The sequence below is a fragment of the Ostrinia nubilalis genome, chromosome Z, assembly GCF_963855985.1.
Source record: "Ostrinia nubilalis chromosome Z, ilOstNubi1.1, whole genome shotgun sequence".
NCBI classification, from domain to species: domain Eukaryota; kingdom Metazoa; phylum Arthropoda; class Insecta; order Lepidoptera; family Crambidae; genus Ostrinia; species Ostrinia nubilalis.
This window is the reverse complement of record NC_087119.1, coordinates 1,607,256-1,634,981: the sequence shown is the minus strand read 5'-3', so window position 1 is coordinate 1,634,981 and position 27,726 is coordinate 1,607,256. Positions and strand designations below refer to the sequence as shown.

General features: G+C 37.9%; 2 protein-coding genes across 2 annotated transcripts; one reads left to right on the top strand and one right to left on the bottom strand.

Annotated features, from left to right (window-relative positions):
• Window positions 1-34: 34 nt before the first annotated feature.
• Window positions 35-25,108, bottom strand: LOC135086740 (E3 ubiquitin-protein ligase UHRF1-like). The gene is made up of 14 exons (XM_063981530.1): window positions 24,899-25,108; window positions 23,741-23,909; window positions 23,278-23,650; window positions 23,042-23,182; window positions 21,952-22,154; window positions 19,447-19,547; window positions 15,596-15,800; window positions 14,328-14,416; window positions 12,978-13,189; window positions 8,779-8,928; window positions 7,196-7,542; window positions 6,435-6,637; window positions 5,452-5,550; window positions 35-3,520 (listed from the first exon to the last, which is right to left on the bottom strand). Exons 1-14 carry the CDS (start codon window positions 25,046-25,048, stop codon window positions 3,371-3,373), a joined length of 2,592 nt encoding a protein of 863 aa, XP_063837600.1. The 5' UTR covers window positions 25,049-25,108; the 3' UTR covers window positions 35-3,370.
• On the top strand, window positions 13,196-27,363 carry LOC135086738 (uncharacterized). Its single transcript, XM_063981525.1, has 7 exons — window positions 13,196-13,220; window positions 26,092-26,184; window positions 26,262-26,349; window positions 26,427-26,546; window positions 26,776-26,891; window positions 26,987-27,122; window positions 27,206-27,363. The coding sequence occupies exons 2-7, from the start codon at window positions 26,128-26,130 to the stop codon at window positions 27,349-27,351; spliced, it is 663 nt and encodes a 220-aa protein (XP_063837595.1). The 5' UTR covers window positions 13,196-13,220; window positions 26,092-26,127; the 3' UTR covers window positions 27,352-27,363.
• The last annotated feature ends 363 nt before the right edge of the window (window positions 27,364-27,726 follow it).

The window sequence follows — 27,726 nt, the reverse complement described above, 5'->3', positions numbered from 1 at the left end:
TCCATAACTCTTTCACAATAAAACAACAGCTGAGTAATTTAAAAAATAATATATTAATCAAATCAACATAATCGCTTCTCAGGTTCCCGTAAAAGTGCATTAATTAAAGTTTGTTGCCACATCTAAAAATTAAACAACCTACAACATTTTAGGGGATAAGGTGATCCAGCCGAATCAGGGAACTGAATTACTGTTAAAATGTCATAAATAATAATAATTGCTTCACAGAAATACTTCGCCTCGATATAATTAATATTTTAATTATTCCACACCACAAAACATAGATTATGTAATTATTTCGCTCAACATCAATTAATGCTTAGGCCCGAATGTTTTGGTTAACACTGCAAATATAATGCCTACTTAAAATAACAATAATGTCCGCAGATCAAAAATAAAACTAAAACAAATATAACATTTGGTGAACATCCACAGTATTTACAATCACAGTGAAAAGAACAAAAATAATGGCAACGCTGTCGTAGGAATAGAGTAAAGAGTGACTCTACATGTTATTTCTTTCAAAGTTATAAATGTAACCCACAGTTATTGTTCTTTACACTATGACACACGTTAAGAATTCGTTAGTTGACACACCAAACTCTTATTTTTTATACAGGAGATTCTCTGTTATAGATTTCGTATATCATTGAGAACTTATGACATGAACTCGATTTATTATTTCAAAGCTTTAGGTTTTCAGGTCTATGTTGTTGGGGAAATTGTGCCTTGGAATTATGTAATTATAGTATGGTGTCAGTCAACTAACCAATAATTAACCCTAAGAAAAATCGGCTAACCAGGCGTCGCTTTTCCGCGTATCACTTGTCACTAACATAAAATTAACCGAGAACCAAAGCCTTACTAAAAGCCTGTTTATACTAAGTACTGTTCAATATTAACCTACATTAAATAGTGAATGTACAAATACAACCATGATTCGGAAATACAAAATAGAACTGTTTACTTACAATTAAAATGAGGAATGCTTAAATGAATATCAAAATAACTAAAACTACTCGCAATTTTTGTGTTTTAAAACAAGTACAGCAACAGCACATCCGACTATAATATTTTGTTGCAAAATAAAATTTAATACAACTAGCACACAGTTACATTTAGTTACTGTGGTTGTAAAAACGTTTATGTTATAAGGCTACATTTTGTGTAAAATAACGCCATCGAATATTTGAAGTCGGCCAATTGTACAACACTACACTACAATACTAACGTACGGTATACGTGAGAAAATTTGTTCACGTTGTTTTTATTTTTATTATCATAGAAAAATTTTGAATACGATATGCGCTACTTTTACACAGCACTAGCATTAAAAATACTTAATAATCTAAATCTACCATTTGTACTACATCAAATACATTAAAATTAACACTATGAAATATGTTTCGAATGCATCTTTAGACCGGTAAAAAAGATGTGCAGATCTAAGCCACAAAAGTATTTCCCTTTTCACTTTTTTAAATTTCATGCAGATAACATTGTTTACTAAGTTACAAATATACCGAGCATATGGAAAACTTGAGGCCATTGTTTCCAAACAAACCATCAGTAATGAGCGTTAATAATACTAATTAGATCTATCTACTGACATCAACAATCAATAACTCAAACTATTTATACGTAGATCAATTCATCCACGAAGACGCGCCCCACCATTCTTCCACTATAGTTATCGGTATAGGCTAAATTATCCATGAGTGCACACGCACACTACAATAATGCCGCTCGGATTGGTCGGTTAAAACTCCCCGCACCCCGCGCGACCGAGACCAAAATGTGGTGGGGCGCGTCTTCGTGGATGAAACGAGCTATACCTACCTGTATAACTACCCTGATCATACTTGGCTGTGAAGTTCTTTGCATCATGAACTATTTTACTTAGTTTGAAAGTATCTGTCTTTTAATTTGGATTAACAATCAACATTATTAAAGAGATGAGTTTGAATAATATTAAATTATGAAGTTATCAAAACTTGAAACTTATCGGAACTTAGGTATTATCGAGGTAGATTAGTATTTTCATCTAAAACAGCTTTAATTTACTTCATAAAAAATACAAAGTACAAAAAAATCGCATCGCATGTCATGAAATAAATCCATTTAAAACGATAAGCATTGTTCATATGGGCAGGTAAATAAGTCTGCCTTCACTACAATGTTTATTTTCGACAGCTATTAACAATGGAATTTAATGCACGAATAAACTTCATCATTATTTGTTGTATTAACTGAATCAATTGTTTCGAAACTGTGAATTCCAATCCCAGGAAGCCTGGTCATTCAACCGTTACAAAGTAAACTGATGAGCATTGATAAAATGTAATTGAAATCAAGAAAATTCGGAAATTCAGGAAAACGACACGCGTCATTAGTTTTAAAAAGATAGGCACAATTTAATTCTACAAAATTATAAGTTTTGGAGAATACATCAACAAACTGTACTTGTTTTAACGTTACATGATTGGACTTACAAACACAAGATAAGTCATTAATACTTAAAAGTTTAATTATAAAAATACTTCAATAACATTTAAACATTACATAATCACATTATAATAATATTAATTCAAGACATTAACAAAGAAATCAAAATAAAGTGATATAACGTCACCTAAATTAAAATAATGCATCAGTTATGAATATCACATACAAGCTGTGGCAACGTAACAACTGTTGATATTCATCAAGAATCACTAGCTACAAGTTATTTATGGGGACATACAACTAAATTAAAACTGAACTTGTATCACACATAATTGAACAGGACAACACAATCTTGACAAAAAATTTTTGCACTCTAGTCACATTACTTCAATGTTTTTTGACCACCTAAATAGAGCCTCGCCTGCAAATAGGCACTCAGGCAGTAGTAAATCCCCGGAAATGGTGTTTTATTGTAAATGTAACAAAAAATTAAGGCTTTTGAATCTATAATTCGTCTAATCAAACCTTCCGCTAGCCGTGGCTAATTCAACTGTGGTCACATACCCACCTACAGGCTAACAATTGTTTAAAAAATCGTACCTTATTAATCAAGAAACATTGCACACTAAAAGTAATTTGAAATATTAAAATCGTTTTCAATAACGTTGAATATTAACAATATACCATACAGGAATCATCAAAAAACACTTGCAAATGTAACCTTAGCCTTAAAACAGAATAAATACAAATGAGTAGGTTATCTTACGCCGCATACGTATTGGCGCGCTCACATACAAACCGCGCTTGGTGCGTTTCTATGAAGATCACCTACTCATTTGTATTTACTCTGCTTAAAATATAACCAGAGTAACGTAAATTGTCTACGTACGCGATATTGTGTCGCCTTGTACATAAATTTCCTTCGTCATTTCTTCCCCGAGTCGTACCCTGGGAGGATACTCCTGAGAGCAGCCATCAGTTTCTCATTCGGCTCTGGTTCGTACTTGGCCAGGTTCTGGCGGCAGCACGGACAGCTCTGGGAACCGGTTGATTTGAACGCTAGCTTTATGCAGGCCTGCAAAGAAGTTAATTGTTATTACGAAGAGTAATCAAAGACCTTTAGCGAGTAAAATATTGTCATTACGAAGAGTAATCAAAGACCTTTAGAGAGTAAAATTAAAGGACCCTCCCCACATTACCGTCTTGCGAACTTCGTCTTGCTATAGTCTCGCCGAGCACGTAGAATTTCGTCCAATGACCCCAAGCTATCCATCCTTATCGCTCGCGCCTAATTATATTGCAGTCGCGCTGACACACTCACTGCTGCCACCTGTCGCACAGTCGCGACAGCAATATAATTACGCGCGAGCGATAAGGATGGGTAGCTTGGGGTCATTGGGCAAAATTCTACGTGCTCGGCGACCAGACTTTAGAGCCTGCGTGTTCGGGTACAATAAGTGTGACAATGGAAGACTCGACGCCAGCGCTGCGTAGATCCGGCAATGTTTGGGATGCTTAACTGCCTAGTTCGAATAATATTTATAACTATGTATATTTTAAAGTCCGTAAACCCTTGAAAAAGAGGCTGACAATAGTGACTGAGTTTCTTGCGCTGCTTCTTCTCAGCACTGGCCCATTGCCCCTGGTAGGGTTAATACTGGGACATGTAAAAGTGCTTTTTAAAAGCCTACTTGCATAAATAAATGAGTTTTTATGATATCTGCGCAGACACTGGCAAGATGACGACGCTTGAAAGACGCTAGTGTGGGAGCTCTCTAAGGCAATTTGAGATTATCACTCTACGTGCAATACAACCCTGTAGGATTTGCCACACTGAATGCGTTCAGCGGTCATACATGATGCGGGCTGCGTTCACTTTGACCTGACATTTAATGTATGACGGATTGTACAGCGCCCCTAGCGGGAAACGTTCAAAAACTTAAATTTTCATATTTTCTAAACAAACGCGCGTTTGATGTAAACTTACACTCGGCCCTCAGAACGCATCCAGTGTGGATCTTTTATAGAGCGATTTTGCACAATGATGTTTCAGTTTCGCTTGTTGCACCTTCCTCGCATAGCATCAAGACATGTACGAGGGCCGGCTGATAATTTCGCGGCCTAAGGTACTTAATGAAATAAAATAAATGGTTTCTATTTTTTATTTTGTAATATAATCTCCCTCAAAAGAAATACATTTCTTAAATCTCGCATACAATGCCTTTTACCCACCCAAAAAATTTTTTTTCAAAATGACGACCAACCGCAGCTTTAATTTCGTTGTCATCTGCATATCTCCGGCCCCGTAAGTCCTTTTTCAAATCGAAAAACAGGAAAATATCGCTAGGTAATAGGTCTTGGCTATATGGTGGGTGGTCAATCTCTGAGAACCCGGTGTCTTTCAGGGCTTGGCCTCGCAACACGTGCGGCGTGAACGGGCGCGTTGTCTTGCGGAAAGAGCAATCCGCGTGTCAGTTTCCCCCGTCATTTCTGTACAATAGCCTCGCGAACATAAAGAAATATTCTTCAGCTATCTGCCACGATTTAATTCTTTGGTCAGCCGGAACGATTTTTTCGACTTTTGAACGTTTCCTTCACTCAGTATCGTGACAGGGCGGGGGTCGTTTTCACAGGTCTCTCGTCCGTGTTGAAATAGTCGGGCCCATTTTTTAACCATAGTATATGAAGGTCCAGAATCCTGAAGAACCAATGACATCTCTTCAAAAATGTCTTTCGGTCTATTTTCCTTCTTTACGAGGAATTATGTCCGCGGCGCGCGGTGTCGAAATTCCGCAAATCTCCAGATTCGGCGGACATGGTGATGTCATTTGTTCGATAGAAATTGAACTATCAGTGCAAACTTAATTAGTGATTGCTTTTTATAATACTACTGAGTGTCGCAACTAGTGATATGAGTAACAAGCTAATTACTCATCGCTAAGTACCTACCTTAGGCCGCGAAATTTTCAGCCGCCCCTCGTATATCATGTTCTACTGACTACTTACCATGCAGAAATTGTGCAGACATGGCGTGGTCACCGGGCTGACTGCAACCTCTTGGCAAATGATGCACAAGAACACCTGTGTCACATGTTCCACGAATTCCTAGAAAAAAAAAACAATTTGGATAAAATATAGAATTACATTCGCGTTCTTTCTACTTCTTACAGTTGAAAATTAATCGTTTCTAGCTCGCGCAGCAAGAGTTGAGGCGATCAACACAAACAAAGATGTCTATACACGTATACGCATGTCGTGCTGACGTCTTGTGTAGTCCGAGTGACAAGTGCTTTCTGTCTTGCTTGCATATATTTAGCAAAAGCGAGACAGCTTTATTCGATATACGTATAAACTTGCATGTGTAATGTGTCGTGTGATCTGTATTTAAATTTAGAGCGGTATGAATATGTGATCGATTCAACTTTCGTTGCGCAACCTATCATCATCATCATTTTCAGCCATAGGACGTCCACTGCTGAACATAGACCTCCCCCAATGATTTCCACAATGGCCGGTTGGTGGCGGCCTGCATCCAGCGCCTTCCCGCTACCTTTATGAGGTCGTCGGTCCACCTTATGGGTGGACGTCCTACGCTGCGCTTTCCAGTAGGCGACCTATACTAATCGCTTCTACTAATCGACTCTGTGGCTGTGGTCTAGTGGTAAGACCACCTGATTCAGACGCAGAGGTCCCGGGTTCGATTTCCAGTGAGGGCAGATTTTTCTGTTCGGTTTGGTTGGTGGTAGGGCTTGTTCTAAGTCCGCCTGGCTAGCTACCACCATCTTACCTAAGTCTGTCGCCATAACAACAATGTTAACAGCATTGTTGTGTTCCGGCAGTTAGAGGTAAGATAGCCAGTTCCTCCGTGGTTGAGGATTCCGGGTGAAGCTCGCTTCCACCTTCGGCCAGATCATCACTTACCATCAGGTGAGATACAGGCCAAGAGCTTCCTCGTTGTGGATAAAAAAAACTATGTAATTAACCATTACCTTCTTTCCTTTGGCGTCACAGATTTCAATGCATTCCTCCCACAGCTTGACGTTCAACGAGTCCTCCTTGACGACGTCCCTCTCCTCAGCAGACAGCCCGCTGTCCGCATCCTTGGCTTTCTTCGCGCTCTTCGGACTCTTGATGTTGAAGATGCTTGGTATCTTGGCTTTCGGACTCTCTGTTATGCTGGCGTTCTTTGCAGCTGGAAATAAAAAAATTGTTAGCTTTGTGCAAAACGAACAAGGGTTTGGTTTTACGCAATGAGGGTTTTCGCGTATAAAAACTCCGCCAGATGGCAATTTACGTAGACGCGATGTCCAAATGCTGCATGATTGGTTATTTTTGACATGACATTGACAGATGTGTCAAAATCCACCAATCACGCAGCAGTCAGACCCCACATCCACGTCCTGCCATCTAGCGGATTTTTCATACGCGAAAACCCTCATTGGAACCACGGCACGGTTTAGTTAGATCAATAGTATCAATATTCATTATTTGCTTAAAAAATATACAATTTCGATTGCAGTTCAAGAATTCCTTCTGTAACATTTATACATTTACTAGCTTCTGCCCGCGACTTTGTCAGCTTATCATAGCGTGATGGTATAATAGTCTATAGCTTTCCTCGATATATGGGCTATCTAACACTAAAAGAACCAGTAGTTCCTGAGATTAGCACACTCTTCAGCTTTATAAGTTACCCAAAAGACCCTGCAGGTAAACGCGCAAGAAATACCATAGTAACAGCTACACTTACGTTTGTCTTTCTTCTTCTGCTTATCTTCCTGAGAGGTTTTCCGTTTCTTCACAGGTGGGGAAGCCTCGCCCTCCGATTCCGTTGTCTGATTGCTTTCCCTAAGCGCTCTCTTTTTAGAGGTCTTAGTCGTCTTTGCTTTGCCGTTCTTGCCGGACTTTTCTTTTAGGGCTTTCTTTTCGGCTTCAGCCTCTAGGTAGCCATCAGGGTAGACGATAGGGAATTGCTTGGCGTCTGGTTCCCAGGGCGCGGGACTAGGGTCGTCCCTTCGCAGCAGGTACTTCCACACTCGGTACCCTGACAGTCCCTTCTCTGGGTAGTATTTCACCACTTTGTAGATACCGTCGTACCTGGTCATGAAAAAATATGAAATTACAATGTGAATTGCCAGCAAAGACATTTTCATGTAAAATGCTGCGAAGATGAGAAGATGAGATTTGAGAGAGGTTATTGTCTCCTTTGGATTTGTATGGGGCCATACCGACACCGACGCGGCGGTGGCGAGTCTGCATCGCTGTGGCGTGTCTACAGAAGATATGAGAGAGAGATAAGCGTCTTGCACTGATTTGTATGAGGCCATACACATGACTACGCGCAGCGACGGCGAGTCTATGCATCGCAGCGGCGATATCTACAGATATGAGAGAGAGACTAGTGTCTCCTTTAGATTTGTATGGTCCCATACACATGACCCCGTTGCGGTTAAGGCGAGTCTCTACATCGCGGCAGCGTATTATATAGATATGAGAGATAAGCGTCTTCTATGGGTTTGTATGGGACCATACACAAGACACCGCCGCGGCGTGGGCGAGACTCTAAATCGCGATGGCGTATCTATAGATATGAGAGAGATTAGTGTCTCTCTTAGATTTGTATGGGGCCATACACAAGCCTCCTTGATGAGCCAACATTCTAACCTATATTGGGAGCATACGCTGACAAACTTTCAGCTTTTATATAATGACGTAGGTCTGGCGTTCACTAGCTATTAGTCTAACGCCCGTATTCACAAACATTACTATGAGGTCTCACAGTGCGCGTGGACGCACAGGGTGTCACATGAACCAATCACAGAGCTCTATTCGCCGCTGTGCGTTCGATTTGCTGCTTCACATAAGCAAGCATCGTTTGTGAATACGGACGTAAGAAAGAATTCTTCTTCAGAAAGCTTCTTCTCAGCACTGGCCCATTTATTGTCCCGAAGCAGTGGTAGGGTTAATATTGGGACGTGTAAAAGTGGTTTTCTTAAGCCTATTTACAGAAATAAATAAGTTTTAGTAAGTTTTTACTGAGTTTTTTAGTTATATCATAGAATTTCAGAAAAACTAGTATTAAAATCGGACTGGAAACAAAAAAGTTACAAGTGCTTAACAGCTGAGTGTGACGTCAAATGTCACCCACCCATAGTAACTTGTATTGCTTGTATGGGACTCTGCGTGTCGTTCTAACATGACCAATGACCTCTAACGTCTATATCTTAGGAATCTTTTGAAATTTTTGTTAAAGAAAAGCACCGATTGATATAATAATGCCAAAGCTACTGAAATGAAAAAGTAAAAAACCTTGCGTATTTCCTATTGACTTACCGAATCCCCTCCTTGGGCGCGTACTTAGGGAAGTGCTTGAGCATCTTGTAGGAGCGCACGACGCGGACCGGCTTGCCGCTTCGCCAGTCTGCGCCCGCGTCGCCGCCTTCCTCGCTGATCTGTTTCACGGCACAGTTCCGCGCTAGTGCTCTGACAACAAACGCCGGAATGAACAACACTTAGGCACAGAATAATAATAAGTACTACGTACAGAAGTTTTACTTCGCGAAGGTATTTAAAAAAATGTATGCTCAATGTCATTAACAATATGGTGTAATTTAGCTTGTCTCAAGAGTCAAGCACCATTTTGTTGACAAACGTCAGTGATCGGCACTGCGCCGAAGCTATAGGGCTGACTTTGGTAAAATGATGTGACGTGAGGTGCCAAACTGCGGAAAATGCCGGAGGAAATACATGATTCCTCGCATGAATTACCATGAATAATATTAACTACTTATTTACCTCTCAGTGTCTTGAGGCAACTTAAAAAAGTAAGTACATTCTGTGTTTTTATTATTATTTAGGCAGTTAAATACTGCACAGTATTTAGTACACCATTTTCTTTATTTTCATCCATCATACACAAGAATACGCGTGCGTGAGTCAATGTTCGCTCGTATGTGAGGCCTTGTCGAATAGTATCCTTTAGGTGGGCCATCGTGCGTGTTTTGTTTTCGATGTAAACTCGCGGAGATGAACAGGCCTGACTTAGGCTTGATTTCCTCCTACGCTGACGTCGGTCGCGTACATCGGTCGAGCGTACGAATAAACACAATGTTCTATGAAGCACCGCACTGCAACGCCGTCGTCGGCGGCAGATGAATACATAGAACTAGTGTGTAATCGTGCGCGCCGCTGACGTCGGTCACCGATGTCAGCCTAAAAGGAAATCAAGCCTTAGAGTAGGCGCACACCGTTGATTTTTCGTTGGCCGATAGTTTAGTCGGGCAGTTGATCAGTACGGGCATGTATGGGAGTGCGCACACTACGCCGATTCGATTTGGCCGATTCTTCATACAAATTAAATCGGGCACAACTATCGGCCAACTAAAAATCAACGGTGTGCGCCTACTCTTAATCACATTAACAACAGAGGGCTGTGTGAGTTTATATCAAAAGTCGTCACTGAGCGCGTAAAAAATGACATTAAATGTGTGACGGATTGCACAGCATCCCAAGCGGAAACTTTCGAGAACTAAAATTTTTTAACGCGCTCACCAGTGAGCGCACTAGCGGGACGTTTACATTATAGACAATTTGACACCATTCCCAAATAATTCGAAATCACAACTTTTCTAAAAAGACACTTCATTCCGATCTTAAAAACTTAATTAATTTTAAATTACCTGTAAATTACGATTTTTGGTCGCATTGTAATTGAAAAAAGGAGTTATTCGTCATCTCGCACCTCTAAAGATGCTAGTTGGCACCTTCTGTTTTTTATGTCATCAACTCGCACCTTTTTGAAATCTGACGTGTTTATGTATAGTCATCTACAAAAATGTTTTAATAAATGACTTAAAGGAATGTGTAAGCCACTTGCAATGAGTTGAGTAGAAGAAGAAGAAGAAGAAGAAGAACATGCTAATAAATATAAATCGGGAAGAAACAAATTATCAACAACTAGCGGCCGCGTGGACCTCGTTTAATTACTAATGATGATGATAGATGGAGTTTCACGGCTTCCCCCGCATGAATAATTTATTTACGAACGTCAATTTTTATGTCCAGCGCTGTAGATTTTAACCAGTGACGATAGATGGCGCTTTTTACCCACGTCTTATTTATTTATTGAAATTTAGTTGGTCACATATCGTCATAAATTATAGCCTATATGTTAATCTGGGTTATAAACAATAATACTGTAAATTTTGAACAAAATCCGTTCAGTAGTTTTTGCATGAAAGAGTAACAAACATTCAGACATCATGACATCATCCAAACTTTCGCATTTATAATATTAATAGGAAGTAGGATATCACAATGTCCTGAGGATACCTAATACCTAGTATGTTAACTGTCTACTAATATTTAAGTAGGTATATTTAAAAACAAAGCTAGATTTCTAGCTATTTAGTAATGGCAAATTATAATAAGTCAAGCCGCAGATATTTTTTTTTGCCACGGCATCTAACCTCAGATTTTATAACTAAGCCAAGGGATATTAAAAGGCTTCAAATATATTAATTCGCGTTCTTTTAAATGCCACCTAAATATCCCAAAGAAAGTGTCAAATGAAGAACAACAATTATTATTACCAATTTTACAATTAACTAACAATTTACATTGTACAGCTTTAACAAACAATCCTAAAAAAAATAGTTCAAGCTTGAACTAGAGAACATCAAATCTTATAAATTTAGCTTCTGAAATAATACATTCGTATTCTTTTAACATGAAAAATGGCCAGGCAATGAAAATGTACAGAGGGAAATGCTTGGAACATAATTTTTAACATTGTAACTTTGTTTGGATTAGCTAGTTAGGGGATGAACATTATCAAAAGTTCTCCACCGCAGCCTTTGAAGGTCCTATTTTTGGGTTTTTCGCATGTCAAAAACTATCTAAATAAAAAACCAAGCATCCTAGCGATATGAATACTTCTAGAGAATTAAAATTAATTTAATTTGTAAGACAAGTTCTTGTATATCTTGTATAGTTTTCGAGATATCTGCTCTTCAAAGTTTTGTAAAACAAACATTTTTGCCTTACATTTTCAAACTATGAGGAAATAGTTGCCATAATTTATTATTAGATGACAAGTTTGGGTTAGGGTTAGGACAATGTTGTTTTAATCTACCCACAAAATTTAATAAAATTTGAATTTGTGGTTCCTTAAAAATTCACAAAAAATGTTAGTATGGAAATTATCAATTTTCGTAAAATTCTTCTTACAAGACGCTAATTTAATAAGTAAGAAACTAGTATAAATAATTCCTAATAAAAGGCTATTTATTGCAAACAAATAATTTGAATTTGAATAGGTAAATAAAATTATCTCTTGGTAGAAGAGAAAAGAGACACGAGTTTCATACATTTCATACAAAAAAAATATGTTTAAATATCCGTTGTTTTTTTCACTTTGCTTAGTTTGGGACTAGAAGCGTAGCGTAAAATGTTTAAGGATATTGATTTATTTATTTCATTTTAAAGGAGTAAGAATGGATTTAAGTAGAAAAAATATGTCATTTTCACTTCTTTTCAGTTATTTTACAACGTAAGAAAAACCAGATATTCTACAAAACGAATGTACATTTATTAGTCTAGGTCTTTTAGTTTCGACGTCATTGTTGAACAAGGATACCCCTTCCCAGTGGTTCCATAGCGCGGTTAACATGCGAAAATGCACTGATTCAAGTTTGATCACTACATGCCCGACACACTGAAAGTTTTTAGTTTCAATTCGTTTTTATTTGACTGTACTTTTGAAAAGGTGCGAGTTGACGAACAAAATAATAGGTAAAATCGGAATTTCCCAACTCGCGCCTGCTAGCGAGTTTGACAGGTGCGAGATGACGAACAACCCAGTAGTGTGCGTGTGCACTCATGGATAATTTAGCGTGTACCGATAAAACTCAAACAGCGGAAGAATGGTGGAGCTCGTCTTCGTGGACGAAACGATCTATACACTGTATAGGTGATTGTCTTATGTTACTAATTTGTGGTATAACCACAGAATAATAATAAGTACTACGTACAGAAGTTTTACTTCGCGAAGGTATTTAAAAAAATGTATGCTCAATGTCATTAACAATATGGTGTAATTTGGCCTGTCTCAAGAGTCAAGCACCATTTTGTTGACATACGTCAGTGATCGGCACTGCGCCGAAGCTATAGGGCTGACTTCGGTAAAATGATGTGACGTGAGGTGCCAAACTGCGGGAAAATGGCTGAGGAAATACATGATTTAGCATGAATTATCATGAATAATATTAACTACTTATTTACATCTCAATGTCTTGAGGCAACTTAAAAAAGTACATTCTGTGTTTTTATTATTATTTAGGCAGTTAAATACTGCACAGTATTTAGTACACCATTTTCTTTATTTTCTTCCATCATACACAAGAATACGCGTGCGTGAGTCAATGTTCGCTCGTATGTGAGGCCTTGTCGAATAGTATCATGTAGGTGGGCCATCGTGCGTCTTTTGTTTTCGATGTAAACTCGCGGAGATGAACAGGCCTGGTATAACTCACTTGTTTTCCCTCGTCAAAGTCTGGTCACAGGACTGTTCTGCCGTCCGCTTGTTCCCGGACAGGTCTCGGCCTCCGCTGCCCGTGTAGGTGAACTCGTTGCCGTGGTCGACGTCGTCCTCGTAGCCGCCGGACAGCACGATGCTGTAAGCGCCTTCCACGTCCCGTCCGTGGATGCCGGACACTGGGGGCCGGTGGACGCCCGACTCGGACAGCTGGAATGGGAGTCGTTGGAGATTTAATTGGGTATAATAATAAATAAATAATAAATAAATCTTTGGACAATTTCACACAGCGCCAGCTAGCCCCAAAGTAAGCAACTTAATGCTTGTGTTATGGGTGCTAGCTTAACGGATATACTAATTATGTATATACTTTTTTTTAAATACATAAATATTATACATAGTCACACCCAGACCCGTCACAGAAATTAAAATTCATCATTTCAATTTCTGCCCGGCCGGGAATCGAACCCGGGACCTCTCGGCATAGTAGTCCGTTCTGAACCACTACACCAAACGCCGTATTTGATGACACAGTTGACCATGAATTCAAAGTGAGCTATAATTTGAAACTGCGCCATTTAATCTCAAACTAAGCAAAGGATTAATACAATGACATGTTTTAAAGGCACAAATTAAAAACGCACTCAATGTAATTCTACAAAACACAGAGACGTGTGCGCACATTGTAAGTAGTGAACCCTTTACCTGGTAGTGACAGAATTGTTGCCACCATATTTTGAACCTTATTGAGAAAACATAAGGTACAAAACTAATTCAAAATATTTTTCTCTATACCAGTTAAAGGGTTAAAAGCAAAAACGTCAGGCAATTCTATCGCATACCCCTATGTATCGCAACCACTTAATATTTGATTTTACTCTATGCCACAATTTTACAACACAAAAACTGCTACAAAGTTAACAAATTAGACGGCAAGCAAGGCAGAAGACACTGATTATCACGTCCACAGAGCTTACCCATTTCAGAATAGGCTAGTTTCCTAAAAAAATTTTTTTAGTTCGTCACGTTTAATATCAAAAAATACTGGACACCTATATTTTTATTTGTCAATCTAACAAATAATTACATAGTTATGGTGCGTTGAAGTTCCGCACGACGTCACAAAGTGCGGCACTTTTATGCACTCATTGACGTCACGAGCCTCTTCTTATGAACTTTGGCGCGCTTTATCTCTTTAAATTTTCATTAGTTTGAAAAAGTGAAAAATACGTGTAGAGTATTTTTTGATAAGTCAACTGACGGACTAATTAAAACTCTTGCTTTTTGACCCAGGAAACATCCCTATTATAAGATGTCCCTTGTACCATTAACAAATGATCAAGCATACCTGTATTCTGAATCTCCAACACATGCCCACTTCAATGCCTGGGATGGGACCAAAGTGGTTTGGGGGCATGGCGCATGTTTTCGTCTTGCCTGTAAATAAAATGAACCACAGTTGCAATTAGCAATCTATTCGTATGTGTAAGTGTAAAAACCTATGTCGCGGGCTTCAAGCCAGACTGCCGTATAAACAAACGACCCTCGGGCGTCAAGCCAGTGTCGTATATTATGCAAAACCCCTAGTATTGCTTTTACGAGATTCTGGCTTGAAGCCCACGTGTTCATATTGATATTATCAATACTCGATGGAAATCAAATCCTCTACCAAAAACTTAAACTATTAAAATAACTCTGGAGTTTCTTGTGTTGTTATTACTGTTGCTGCAATAGTTAGTAACCCTGTAGCCCAAGCCTGTACTTTAATTACATTTTGCACTATCATAGCCAAAGATCATCATTTTATTTCGCCAGTGCACTTCAGGACATACACCTCGTCCAATTCATGTTATGCTTAACTTTTTTCAGTCACTGCATATTTGTGACATTTTGTAGTTTGAATCTAGTTTATCTCTATAGTAGGTGATGATGACACAGGCACGCTTCGTCGTATGGTGCGATTGTACGTTTTATAAAGGAAGGCATGGAAATATTGCATGGTACTAGAGCACGTGTCAACGAAGGGCATGTTCTAGCTTTTGCCCACGGCTTCGGCCGCGTGAAATATAGCTTGTCACAGATCGTTATAAATTAAGGCCTTATTCTAAGTATAAACAATATTACTGCAAAGTTTCGTCAAATACGATACGATCCACACAGGATTGCTTTAATAATGTACTGTATGCAATTACAATTAAAGTAATACCGATATGCTTTTGCAATTTATTCGCATTTGGCACACATATGTTATAAGGCAAATTTTCATCCAGTCAATCGCTTCTAGCAGTCCATCCTTACAATATTTAAATTCGCCAAGCTCAACTTAATAATTACAAACAAATAATTCTTACCAACACTTGATTTTAGCGATTCTGCGGGCTATGTCAGTCACTTCTTTGGTTCTCCTACGGATCTCCTAATTTCTGATTCGATCATGCATGGAAACTCTGAGCATAGCACGCTCCATCGCCCTTTGGGTGACCTTGAACCTTCTTATGAGGCCTATAGTAAGCGACCACGTCTACCCATATACCATCACTGGCAACACATCTTTGTCTTTTCCTTTGTCCAGCAGTGGACGTCTTTATGCTGAAACGAACGAACGAACGAACTTACCAACACAAGCCATCCCTCGTCCCCAGTCCCGGCTAGTTTTGGAAGCGCTGGTCTTCTTGGCTTGCTTGGCCGCGCCCGGAGCGACGACGTCTGTTGGGTCCCGCTTGCACGACGGGCAGTACCAGTCTTCCTCGGGTAGCTCTTTGAGCGGCGGCGAGAGGCAGTTCATGTGGTAACCGTTGTTGCATTCGTCACATAGGACAATCTGGAAAAAAGTTTGGGTTACCAGGTAATTTGGAAAAGATTGGCTCTAACTATCCATGATTATTTAGAGCGGACTATGCAATCCGAATCTGAGAAAATATGGTCCGGAAAATTATAACTATTTTTTATGTCCACTATCCGTTTTTAGACGGATTTGAATCGGACGTGGTATGATACTGCTGTTACAGGTATAACGCCTGCGGTACAGCGGTAATAAAGCGGTGTAGGCTGATAATTTTGTTACGTCACAACATGAGCTAAGCTGACTTCAGATGTGCTTGTGACGTATACCGTATGTCCCGCCACTATTGCAGAAACCGATTTATTTATGCTCTATGTCTGTAGTAGATAGAGATTTATATTTCTACAAACACCATTGTACAGGACAGCACACCAGTTTATTTATACATTTTCGTTGCATAATTTATTTATTTATTTATTTATTTTATGGAAAACAAACAGCATATATGCATTATTAATAGATGAGGCGGTTAAGATCAAAAATGCCTTACATAGTTTTCACAAATAGCATATCAAGATACAATCCAAAACAAAACCATTTAGCATGCAGTATAACTACAATATATGAAAAAAGTTAAAACAATACAGAAAATACCTACTAAAGCCATACCAAAATAGCAGAATATTAAGCAGTAAACAGATACTTCAACTTTTCACCGGGAGAGTGCTAAGTAGTGTCGCCAAAGAATTCTTTATTACTTTGATTTTTGAAGTAGTTTGGTCTCACAATATGAAAAAGGTCAACATTTTCAGAATAATTGCTGTTAAAAGTTTTGAAAACTCTGTTAAAGAAGGAATTGCGTCCATAATTAGTGGTACATGCATCAACGTGAAGTCTAAGATAATTTCTCCTGACATTGGCACGAGTTGGCACCTGTAACTTGATTCGCGAAAGAAGCTCACTGCAGTCTATTTTACCATTAATTAGGTTATGGAGGAAGGTAAGATCAGCGACTTCTCTTCGCAGTTTTAATGGAAGTAGATGATGATGCTTACAGTCAGCCTCGTAAGTCGTGCCCATTATCCGGTGTTTGAAGTTTAAAAATCTAAGAAACTTTTTCTGAATTTTTTCAATTCTTTGTATGTAATAATCATATTGGGGATTCCATGCTTGACATGCATATTCAAGCTGGCTTCTAACCAGTGAACAATATAATATTTTAAGTGACTTAGCCATTTTAAAGTTTTTCGTGAGTCTAATTACGAATCCAAGGGTTTTTGTGGCTTTAGAAGTTATTGAGTCAATATGCCTGTCAAGAAGAAGCTTAGGGTCCAGAATGACGCCAAGATCTCGTATATATTCGGTTCTCTGAAGCGCTTGCCCGTTTAATGTGTACTTGTAGAATATTGCATTTCGGGATCTAGTGAATGTCATACAGCTACATTTGGAAATGTTAAGATCAAGTTTATTTAAGATACAATAACGGTGCAGTCTATCCAGATCCTGCTGCAAGTGAATACAGTCACTCAAAGTGCTAACTTTTTTGTATACCTTCATGTCATCAGCAAATAATAGATACCGAGAATGAATGAAACATTTATGAATGTCATTTATAAAAAGTATAAATAACAGTGGACCCAGGATCGAACCCTGTGGAACGCCTGATGGAATGGCGGAGAAACGTGAATTAGAAGAGAAACCATTAAGAACTACAGTCTGACATCTATCCGCGATGTAGGATCGAAACCATCTAAAGAGATCCCCGTGAATTCCAGCGGACTGTAGCTTAGTGAGCAGGATCGCGTGATCAATTCGGTCAAATGCTTTGGTATAATCTGTATATATTGTGTCAATCTGGCCTCCGGACTGCATACCATGAGATACGTCATCCACGAGATTGCTAGCTGTAGATCTTCCTCTTAAGAAACCATGTTGCTGGGGTATGAAAGCATGCTTGAGGGCAACATACACTTGTTCGTGAATTATTTTTTCCAGTACTTTAGCTAAAACACAGAGTTTGGATATTGGTCTATAATTTGCAATCTCACGTTTAGGGCCTTTTTTATGAATAGGAGTGACGGTCGCGGTTTTCCAGATCCTAGGTACCACACCTTCTTTTATAGAACGGTTAAACAAATAACTAATAGGAAAAGTCAGATTTTCCGCGCATCTTGAAATAAGGACCGGGTGCAAGCCGTCTGGTCCCGCCGATTTATTGCAATCGAGTGATTTTAGAATATTGTACACTTTTTCTTCAACGATTTCGATAGAGCAAATATCGGGAGAGATCGAGAGTGTCACATCAGACAACGAAGTATCACTGGGAGGAACATTAGTTTCAGAACCCGGTTTCAGAAAGTTAGAGCTAAAGAACTCGGCAAAGGCATTACAGATCTCGTCACCTGACGTTACGGTACTATTATCAATAGTCATAGAGGAGGGATACGAGCTATGTTTCGAGCTAGCATGTATGTAGGACCAGAAAGCTTTAGGATTATCACGAATGGAAAGTTCAGTATTCTTTATATAAATATCAAAGCATTCCTGTTCCACCCTTTTTACTCGCTCCCGTAGAACTTTGAATGTGACATAATCGGCCCTATTACCATATATCCTAAGTTTTTTATGAACCTTATTTTTTTCTTTAAGGATTTTCTTCAACGCAGGAGAGTACCACACTGGGTATCGACCCGGGTGGACAGATTTAGACGGTATATACTTGTCTCTTAAGGTACATAGTAAAGTGTTAAATGACTCGACCGCATCGTCCACCGTCCCACAGGACAGAAGGGTATCCCAGTCCTGGTTGTCAAGATCAGTGCATAAGGCGGTAAAATCTCCCTTGTTGAAAAGATATTTGGGTCTAGGTTGAGGCTTTAAATCAGGTAGCTCAATGGAGTTTAAGTGGCAAATTAGGGCTGGATGGTAAGCATCTTCCTCCACCAGTGGTTCAGTGCAGTGGAAAACCGACACATCACTATTTGATAAAACTAGGTCAAGTAACTCGCTCCTATGATTCCTAATGTTATTAAATTGGTTCAGGTCGCAAATATTCAATAGGTCTTGTATTTCGCTATGATTGATATCAGTACCGCGAAATGCAGGAGTAAGATGAGTAGTGTGACTTAGCGAGCACCAAGAAATATCGCTCAGGTTAAAGTCACCGGCTATAAAAAATTTGTCATGAGGACTACTAGCACAGGCAGAAAGGACTTTGTCAGAAAAATTAGATAATTGCGTGGCGAGAGATAAACCCTGATTTTGTTCGCATAAATATATACAGCCAATATGTAATGTAAAAGGATAATTATTTGTTTTGTTCGCACCAATATCAAGAGAAACCCAAATATCCTCCGCCGTAGAATGCCATTCGGGGCGCGCGTGCGCTACAAGGTCACGGCGGATCGCAATGAGGACCCCACCTCCGCGCGACTGCCCGACACTCGAGTAGTATCATCACAATATAATAGCTCCTATGGCGTGTTTAGCTTGATTTAACGTCGTCGTGCATAAAAATGTTTTGTGTAAATAGGCAACTAATGCAAATCAATCCCTAATTTTTAAGTGACCCCTATGAAAACAAAATTCCTGTTATGTGTTACCAAAATTCCTGTTATGTGTATAAAAATTAGGGATTGATGGTGAAAACGGGCATAACGCCCTTTCTTGCTTAGATTACACTTACTTTCTCAGGAAATTCTTTCCCAGAGCAGAGATAACACCCGCAGTCCTTGCACGGCGCGTCTTCGTCGTCTCGGCACGTCAGACAATTCAATGGCAGAGCTCCTGGAAAGTTATTAGGTAAACAATTTAAGGTGATGCCTTGCGAATATTGGGCGTTTTAAAGAAGCGCAGAATTAGTTTTAATCGTACTTTTCTTATTACTTATGTTCTTATTTTGAAATATGTCATAGTTGACTAATAAATCTAGTGTCTGGTCGAAGCCGAAACATGAATGGAAACAATTTTCTCGATAGAAAAAAAATCCAAAGATGACCCTTCTATTACTCGGTTTTTCGTTTTATAAGCAGATAGGCTAATATTTCAATACCAAATTTTGTATATTGGTAAGGTAATAACATATTCTAAGTACTGGTCGAGTTATTTTCTTTAAATAGTGTTTGGTTTTTCAATAAATACATGATTTCCGATTTGTCGCTTACGTTATTTTATTCCGCGCCGCGCGCGCTATTGCTGTCCCTTTCCTCGCACTGAGAAATCATATTTCTATCCCTCTGTGTGCGAGGCATTCAGTCGGCCGAAAACTTTTACGAGGTAGCGCCTTAATTCCTTCTTGCAAGCTGCTAGTTCATCCATTCATACAGCTTTTATGGCGCAGTTACACTATGCGCGAACTTGATTGAATCAAATGTAAACACGCGTTTCAGGTCGTTTCGTTGTGGGTCGCCCATACTTTCGTGTACCCTGCTCGCGTTTGTGTTTTTCGTTCATTCGATTGTCGGTTATTGTGGTAACTAACGCTACGGGCGTTGCGTACGCGCAGTAGACTTTAATACGAGATATTTTTGTTGAAAAAAGTCAAGGTTTAAAGGTTCTTTCATCGGTTTTGGACCCTATTCATGATACCTACTGAGCTCCCAACTTAAATCATAGGACTGTGTATACTAACACTATAGTATAACCTCAAGAGGATTTAAGACACTATTTAAATCAAAGATGTAACGGCTAAATATATCCTACTAATCCTATCCTACTAATATTATAAATGCGAAAGTTTGGATGTCATGATGTCTGGATGTTTGTTACTCTTTCACGCAAAAACTACTGAACGGATTTTGTTGAAACTTTACAGTATTACCAGGCCTGTTCATCTCCGCGAATTTACATGGAAAACAAAACACGCACGATGGCCCACCTACAGGATACTATTCGACAAGGCCTCACATACGAGCGAACATTGACTCACGAACGCGTATTCTTGTGTATGATGAAAGAAAATAAAGAAAATGGTGTACTAAATACTGTGCAGTATTTAACTGCCTAAATAATAATAAAAACAGAGAATGCACTTTTTTAAGTTGCCTCAAGACACTGAGAGGTAAATAAGTAGTTAATATTATTCATGATAATTCATGCTAAATCATGTATTTCCTCCGCCATTTACCGCAGTTTGGCACCTCACGTCACATCATTTTACCGAAGTCAGCCCTATAGCTTCGGCGCAGTGCCGATCACTGACGTTTGTCAACAAAATGGTGCTTGACTCTTGAGACAGGCTAAATTACACCATATTGTTAATGACATTGAGCATACATTTTTTTAAATACCTTCGCGAAGTAAAACTTCTGTACGTAGTACTTATTATTATTCTGTGGTATTACTGTTTATAACCCAGATTAACATATAGGCTATAATTTATGACGATCTGTGACATACTAAATTTCACGCGGGTGAAACCGCGGGCAAAAGCTAGTGTAATAATAAATAAAGAGCTATAGTTTCTAAAAAATAATATCTGGAGCTACTACCGATTTTAAAAATTATTTCACCAGTAGACAGTATACAAAATCTAGTCAATAATATGCACATATCAAGTACTGCCTGTGCCTATAATGCCTATGCTTGTACCTGTGATGATATATTTATTGAGGTCCCTTTCCTGGAGTAAACAGCAAGTGTGGGAGTGCTGAAACTCAAAATATACAAAATAAACAATATTTGGCTCACTCTTTCAACAATCCTGACAGTTGAACACCAGTTTTTACGACAGATTTACGAATTTATGATTGACTAGCGGCCGCCCGCGAATTCTTACGCGTGGATCCCGTTTTACCCCCCGTTTTAAATCCGTTATTTTCTTAGTGAGCACCTACATTCTAAAAGGAGCCCCCATGCAAGATTTGAGACTCCTTGTTATTTATCATGATGAGTGAGTCCGTTAGTGACTTTTCACTTTTGTATAGATAAAGTAGACTCAAAATTAAATTTGGATTGGCTTATAAGAAAGAACATAATTTCAATTTTTTTTTGTGTTTATCATGCAATCACTGAGAAGATAACGAACACACTTGTTTTTTATCTTAATCCGTCTTCCTCCGTGGTTGAGGATTCCGGGTGAAGCTCGCTTCCACCTTCGGCCTGATCGTCACTTAGCATCAGGTGAGATACAGGCCAAAAGCTTCCTCGTTGTGGATAAAAAAAAATAATCCTAAATTATTACTTCACTTACTTTTTTCTGGTGGCGTGACCATCATTTTCTTGTACTCTTCAGTTCTCTGGTCAAGGGGCACCACCTCTTCGACGCTGAAGATTTTGTCGTGTACTTTCACCCTGGTGTCGTTTTGAGGCACAGCATCAGCACCCAAGTAGAGTGTCCCGATCAGCTCGTAACTTGTCCTAAGCTTCTTTATTTCATCTACTTTGAAGTCATACCTGATAATTATGATAAAGGATTAGCTTGTTGCATACCAAAGCTTACTGCCCTTTACATTAAATTGCATCTCACTGTGGCCTGTGTAAGAATCACTTTAGTTATCTTGTATCTATGATACAACAGAGTACTCACAAAGGATCTTATAACCAGTTATGAACAGAGAAAACATAAACCATTTTAGTAGCTGGTTATGAAACATGGTTACAAAAACGACAAGTAAATTCCATTTTCATAACTGGTTATCAAGCAAGATATTTAGCTTTTTAAAAAAATAAAACCGACTTCAAATGTGTGCACACCAAAAAAATTTAAAAATTAAAAATATTGCGTATATAAAAGTTCATCCCCAATTTTCCACCCTTGGGGGTGAAATATTTTCTTCAAATTCGCATGAAACCACCCTTTTGATAATACCTATTCAACAAAAAAAATAATCGTTCAAATTGATTTATAATCGGCGGAGATATTGGGCGGAGATATTGCGTATAAAAAAGTTCATCCCCAATTTTCCACCCTTGGGGGTTGTTTTTTCTATTATTAAATTTAAATGGGACCACCCTTGAGGTATATTATTACCTATACGCCGAAAAAAGATTTGTTCAAATCGGTTCATAATTGGCGGAGTTATCGCGTAACAAACATAGAAAAAAAAAAACATACGGGTCGAATTGAGAACCTCCTCCTTTTTTGAAGTCGGTTGAAAAGAAATCCATTTTCGTAGCTGGTTATCAAATTTCAGTTACGAACGTGGACTAAAGGACATCTTCTATCAACAATATCAACTAGATATCAGGTCAGCGCCAAAATTACATGTATCAAATCCCTATCATCATGTTATAGTCAACTGAAAAATTATTCCATTTGCTTACTGCAGAAAAATACTTACCAGTAACCTTTTTCTAAAGGTTCATCAGTATTATGGTTGATCATAACTTTCTGCCCAGCTTTCAAGTCAGCAACGTCAATTTCTTTCCGTGCCCTAGGTCTTATGTCTTTTAACTTGCAATAGAGATTTGAATCCTCTTCACTGAAAATAATTTCAAATTAAATTAAGTAGTGTAAAAATAAGTTTGAACTTCAAAAATTAATTAGTTAAGGCTAAAAAATAACTGTGAAACTTACTCAGAATCCAGTTGAACTTTATACAATAGGTTAGCGTCAGTGACATTGTTTGAATTTTCAATCTTCAAGTCTTTATCAATTGGTTTTTTCTTCACCGATTTCGGGCTTTTAGTAAAATATTTAGCAATTCCTTTCTTTTTCGCTTTGCTCTCAGAACTTGCTTCTTCTGGTGGATTGTTCTCTGAATCACTTTCTTTGTCTGAACTTGATTTAGAATCTTTAGTCTCAGAGTGCTTATCATTAACTGTGTCAGATATATGGTGGGTTTTGGGGTCATACACTATTTTTACTATCTTTCCTTCCAACCAAGCACCCTGTTCCATATCCCTCATATCTACTAAGTCTCCAACAGCATACAAGCTGCTTTCAGCATCTAAAATATTAAGATTTTCATATAGTATTACCTATGTTTAATGAAAGAGGAATGTAACTGAATTAATAGTATACTTAGCAATATACTAACCTTTGTACTCAATTTTATCCTTATCTTTTTCGCTATCTACATTTTTCTCACTTTTTTCACTATCAGTCTTCTCTTTTTTAGGTACGTCCTCTGCCTGCACTTTAACCATAAGCTGGATAACATCATTGAGCTTGATGTTATAATCATGGAATGTATAACCATTTTCTAGCTGAAAATAAATATATATTTTTAGTGTATAATTTTAAAAGCTTAGCAGACAGTAAGACAGAACAGTTGAGGCTTGTGGTAGCGTTCGTTCGTTTCAGCCAAATGACGTCCACTGCTGGACAAAGGCCTCCTCCAAGGTTTTCCACAATGCACGGTCCTGCGCTGCCTGCAACTCTGGAATGCCTACATGTTATGCCTAAATGCTCTTTTAAATTAGAAATTTTTAGCCAGACGTTGGTTGTCTGTTTGCCTTAATATGTAATACATTTCACAGTAATCAATTGACTAAATATTAAAACATATTTTCTATTAAATCACTATTGATATGAGGCCTGATGCACCAGAGCATGAAAATCACTAATACTCAACCAGAGAACCACCTTACTTACTATGTGGTGTGAAAGCCATAATAATTTCAGCTTATAAGTGTAAATAAGATCATAAATTATTCAGTGGACCCAATGTACTATTGGCCACAGTGTTAACTACTTATTCCTGTCTCGTTCTATTGCAAAGAATCACCATTTGATGAGAGCGAGAGCAAAAACAGACATGGATAGTTAACACTCAGGCTGATAGTACCAAAGCTTAACAATGCCCGACCAAAAATAAGGTTTGCTATTAATGTTACTGACGCATCTACGTATGCCACAGGTCTGCATGTTGTTAACCTCAATATCCTGATCCATACAAGAATAATACTGAATTAAAATAAATTTGAAATGTTAATCCATTGCTTTAGAGTTACATTTATTCAACCAGTGCTGAATTTATTGACGCACAAGCCCGTAAACATGAGGATCATACCGTATGATTACAGTACGTCTCAGCAGTACGTATGATTCATACGTGACAATACTACTAGCTAACGAACCATTTTAAAATTCAATCTAGATTTTAAAAGGTACTGACGAAAGTTATAACCTTTACGTGTATTCTCACGTGTTTTTAAGCAAGCAAATTACTTCGGGATCATTTATTGAGACTTACCAACTTGCCGCCGTACAGCAAACGTTGTAACTTTGGTTGCACGTCGAATTTATCTTTTATTATCTTACGAAACTGTTCAATCTTCGTCAGCTTCGATTCAACCACGACAATAGTGTCCGGTTTGCCAAATATTCTCACTCTCACGTGCATGTTGTGAACATTTATTTTTTATTGAATTAAAATGCGAAACCTGACAGAATTCCGCAGAAAATCGCACTGTGCATAGAGAAAAGTAATACATAGGCACTGTGTGTTGTAAATGAAAATGACATTGACAAATTTGACAAATAAAATGGCGCGAATACGTGAGTGGCACAGATAATTAAGACATTTATGCCGCAGATAACATTTCTATCGTAGATTTCTTTAATTTTGTATCCGTAGGGCTTTAGTTTTTTTTAAATGGTACTGTAACCATTTTACTCTTATTTGTTCACTTTTTTCTGAATTATTTAAAAACAATACTAGATAAACAAGATTGATTATAATTTCTAAACTCCCATTGAATAAATCAATAATTTGGCATAGCAACCCCACCTCCTACTAAATAGTGTTGCTCACACAAACTGTACAGTCACAATCGATATAGTGAATCGATTATTTATATTATAAAATAATTATTATCAATATATCATAAAACTTGATAATAATTATGTAGGATAGTACGCAGGTTTCTTCAAAGTGAACAAACCCAATAAGTTTCGGCTCATGAACGACATTAAAAACCGGATTCCAGTGGAAACCGTGCCTATAAAAATATAGAAAATAATAATAATAATAAATAACTTTATTAACACACATAAAACAAGACAATACAATATTTTTGATAACAATTGAATAAAATTATTTTGGCGTTAAAAAAATATATACATTAAGGAAATGAAAACTATACCAATTCTTGACTTTATTACTGTAATAAAAAATAATTAATTGGCAGTTACGAGTAAAACCATCAAATACAGAAAAAACACTGCAGTATAAAATGCTGTTATCGCTACATACGCATTACAATATTTTCAATACTGCTGTAGAAATGTTTCATAATATAATATTCAAGTTAATTTTGGTTCTAATATTTTCAGCACATAATGCATACTCAAAATTACCATCTCTAGTAAATATATTTTTTTTAACTTTAATTATGAGTATGTGGGCACCCATAGGTATTTAATTAAAATCTTTATTATTTTTAGCATCCTGTTTTGGTGGCTCGTTCATCTCTAGATTGGATGCCCAGCCGAGTTAATTCATTATACTCCGATGTTGGGGCTTGGAGCGGCAAATTTGTAATGTTATTTACAATTAGTACTAAAATTAAATAATCTATGTGTAAGCCTATTTCAAATGTATTAAACATTTTTAGAGGCCTGTTATGGATGAAATAGAATCAGATGAAGCATTAAGATTTTACCAATTTCTAAACTATTTAGATGGTGGTAGTTTTGGAACAGGTTGGTGATTTTTTAATGCAATTCACAACATGTGAGCCTTTATTATCATTTTCTTAGTAATAATTATGATATTCTAGGTCCCATAGATGAGTTTGTAGATGCTATGTACAGGTTAGCAAATTATATGAAACAACAAAACAGTCGTGAGACACAAGCTAGAGGAATGCGAGAACTGGAAGCAATTAACGGTGAAAAAGGTAGGTTCTTACTAACTTACTATTTTTTTAAGTTTGCCAAATATTAACGAACCAAATCCAATCTGTATTTTAAATTTCCGAAAGTTTTCGAAGTTAAGTATTCAAAATTGACTCATTCTCTAAGTAAAAAAAAAATGAAATAAATAATGAAGTCATTGACTAGGAATTTATGCATTAATTTTATGGGCTATTCATAATACCTAATTAGCATTATTTCTCTTTTATTCAGGAAACAGCATTAAAACGGTATTGGAAGTAAGTACAGTTATAATGAGGAAAAAAAGGAAATTCTTCTGCACTAGTGAAGTCAAGGAACCCATTGTGAATAATAAAGTAATATGTAAGGTGAGCACAATGATATTATTACCTTTAATAGAAGTAGGACCTACACTTATTTTACTCTTAAAATAATTAACTAAAAGCTTTGTTCTCAACGTTAGGATAGAATTTTGTTGCCCATTGCTGGAACATCTTGTAGAGATGCTATAATGTATTGGCATCCTGACCTTACCGAAGAGCATTATTGCGTCGGGGCACTCGAGTCTAAAAGTGCAGTTCACATTATGGATATTGAAGGTTCGTACCTACCTATTATGTAACAAAATAATACACTTAGTTTTAATAGAGGATTTCATTTAAACAGTCATTTTTGGTTTCAGGTGAAATGTTTTGCAAGGGAGACGACTATTCTAAACGAGAGTTTCTGCTTGCGTGTGACTTTTATGAGGACCAAGAATCACCCGTAGCAGATCTGCTGCAATATTATCCTGACCCCGATCCAGAAATAAGCCCCAAACTGTTTTAAACATGTTTTAAAATAAAGAGCTGAAATAAACGTTTGATATCTTACATTATTTTTTCCTAACCTGTTCTACTCCTACCCTACCTATCTATTCCCTCTACTAATCTATAAAGTTGAAGTCGCGCGCAATGAGAGTTAAGAACTTGAGATTGCAGTCATCACACATGCAAAGATTTGCACTAATTACAACCCGATCGAGCTAACTGCGCACCTCGCTGGAATGCGATTCTCCATCCCACTTACCCGCACACGCACACCTGCCCGCATTCACCTTGTCCGTACCAGAGCGTTGATGTGACGTCATTACTGTCAGTGCGCAGTTAACTTGACCCGGTTGTAGTTTATTTAATTTTGCACATACGCTTTTTGCGTTGACGT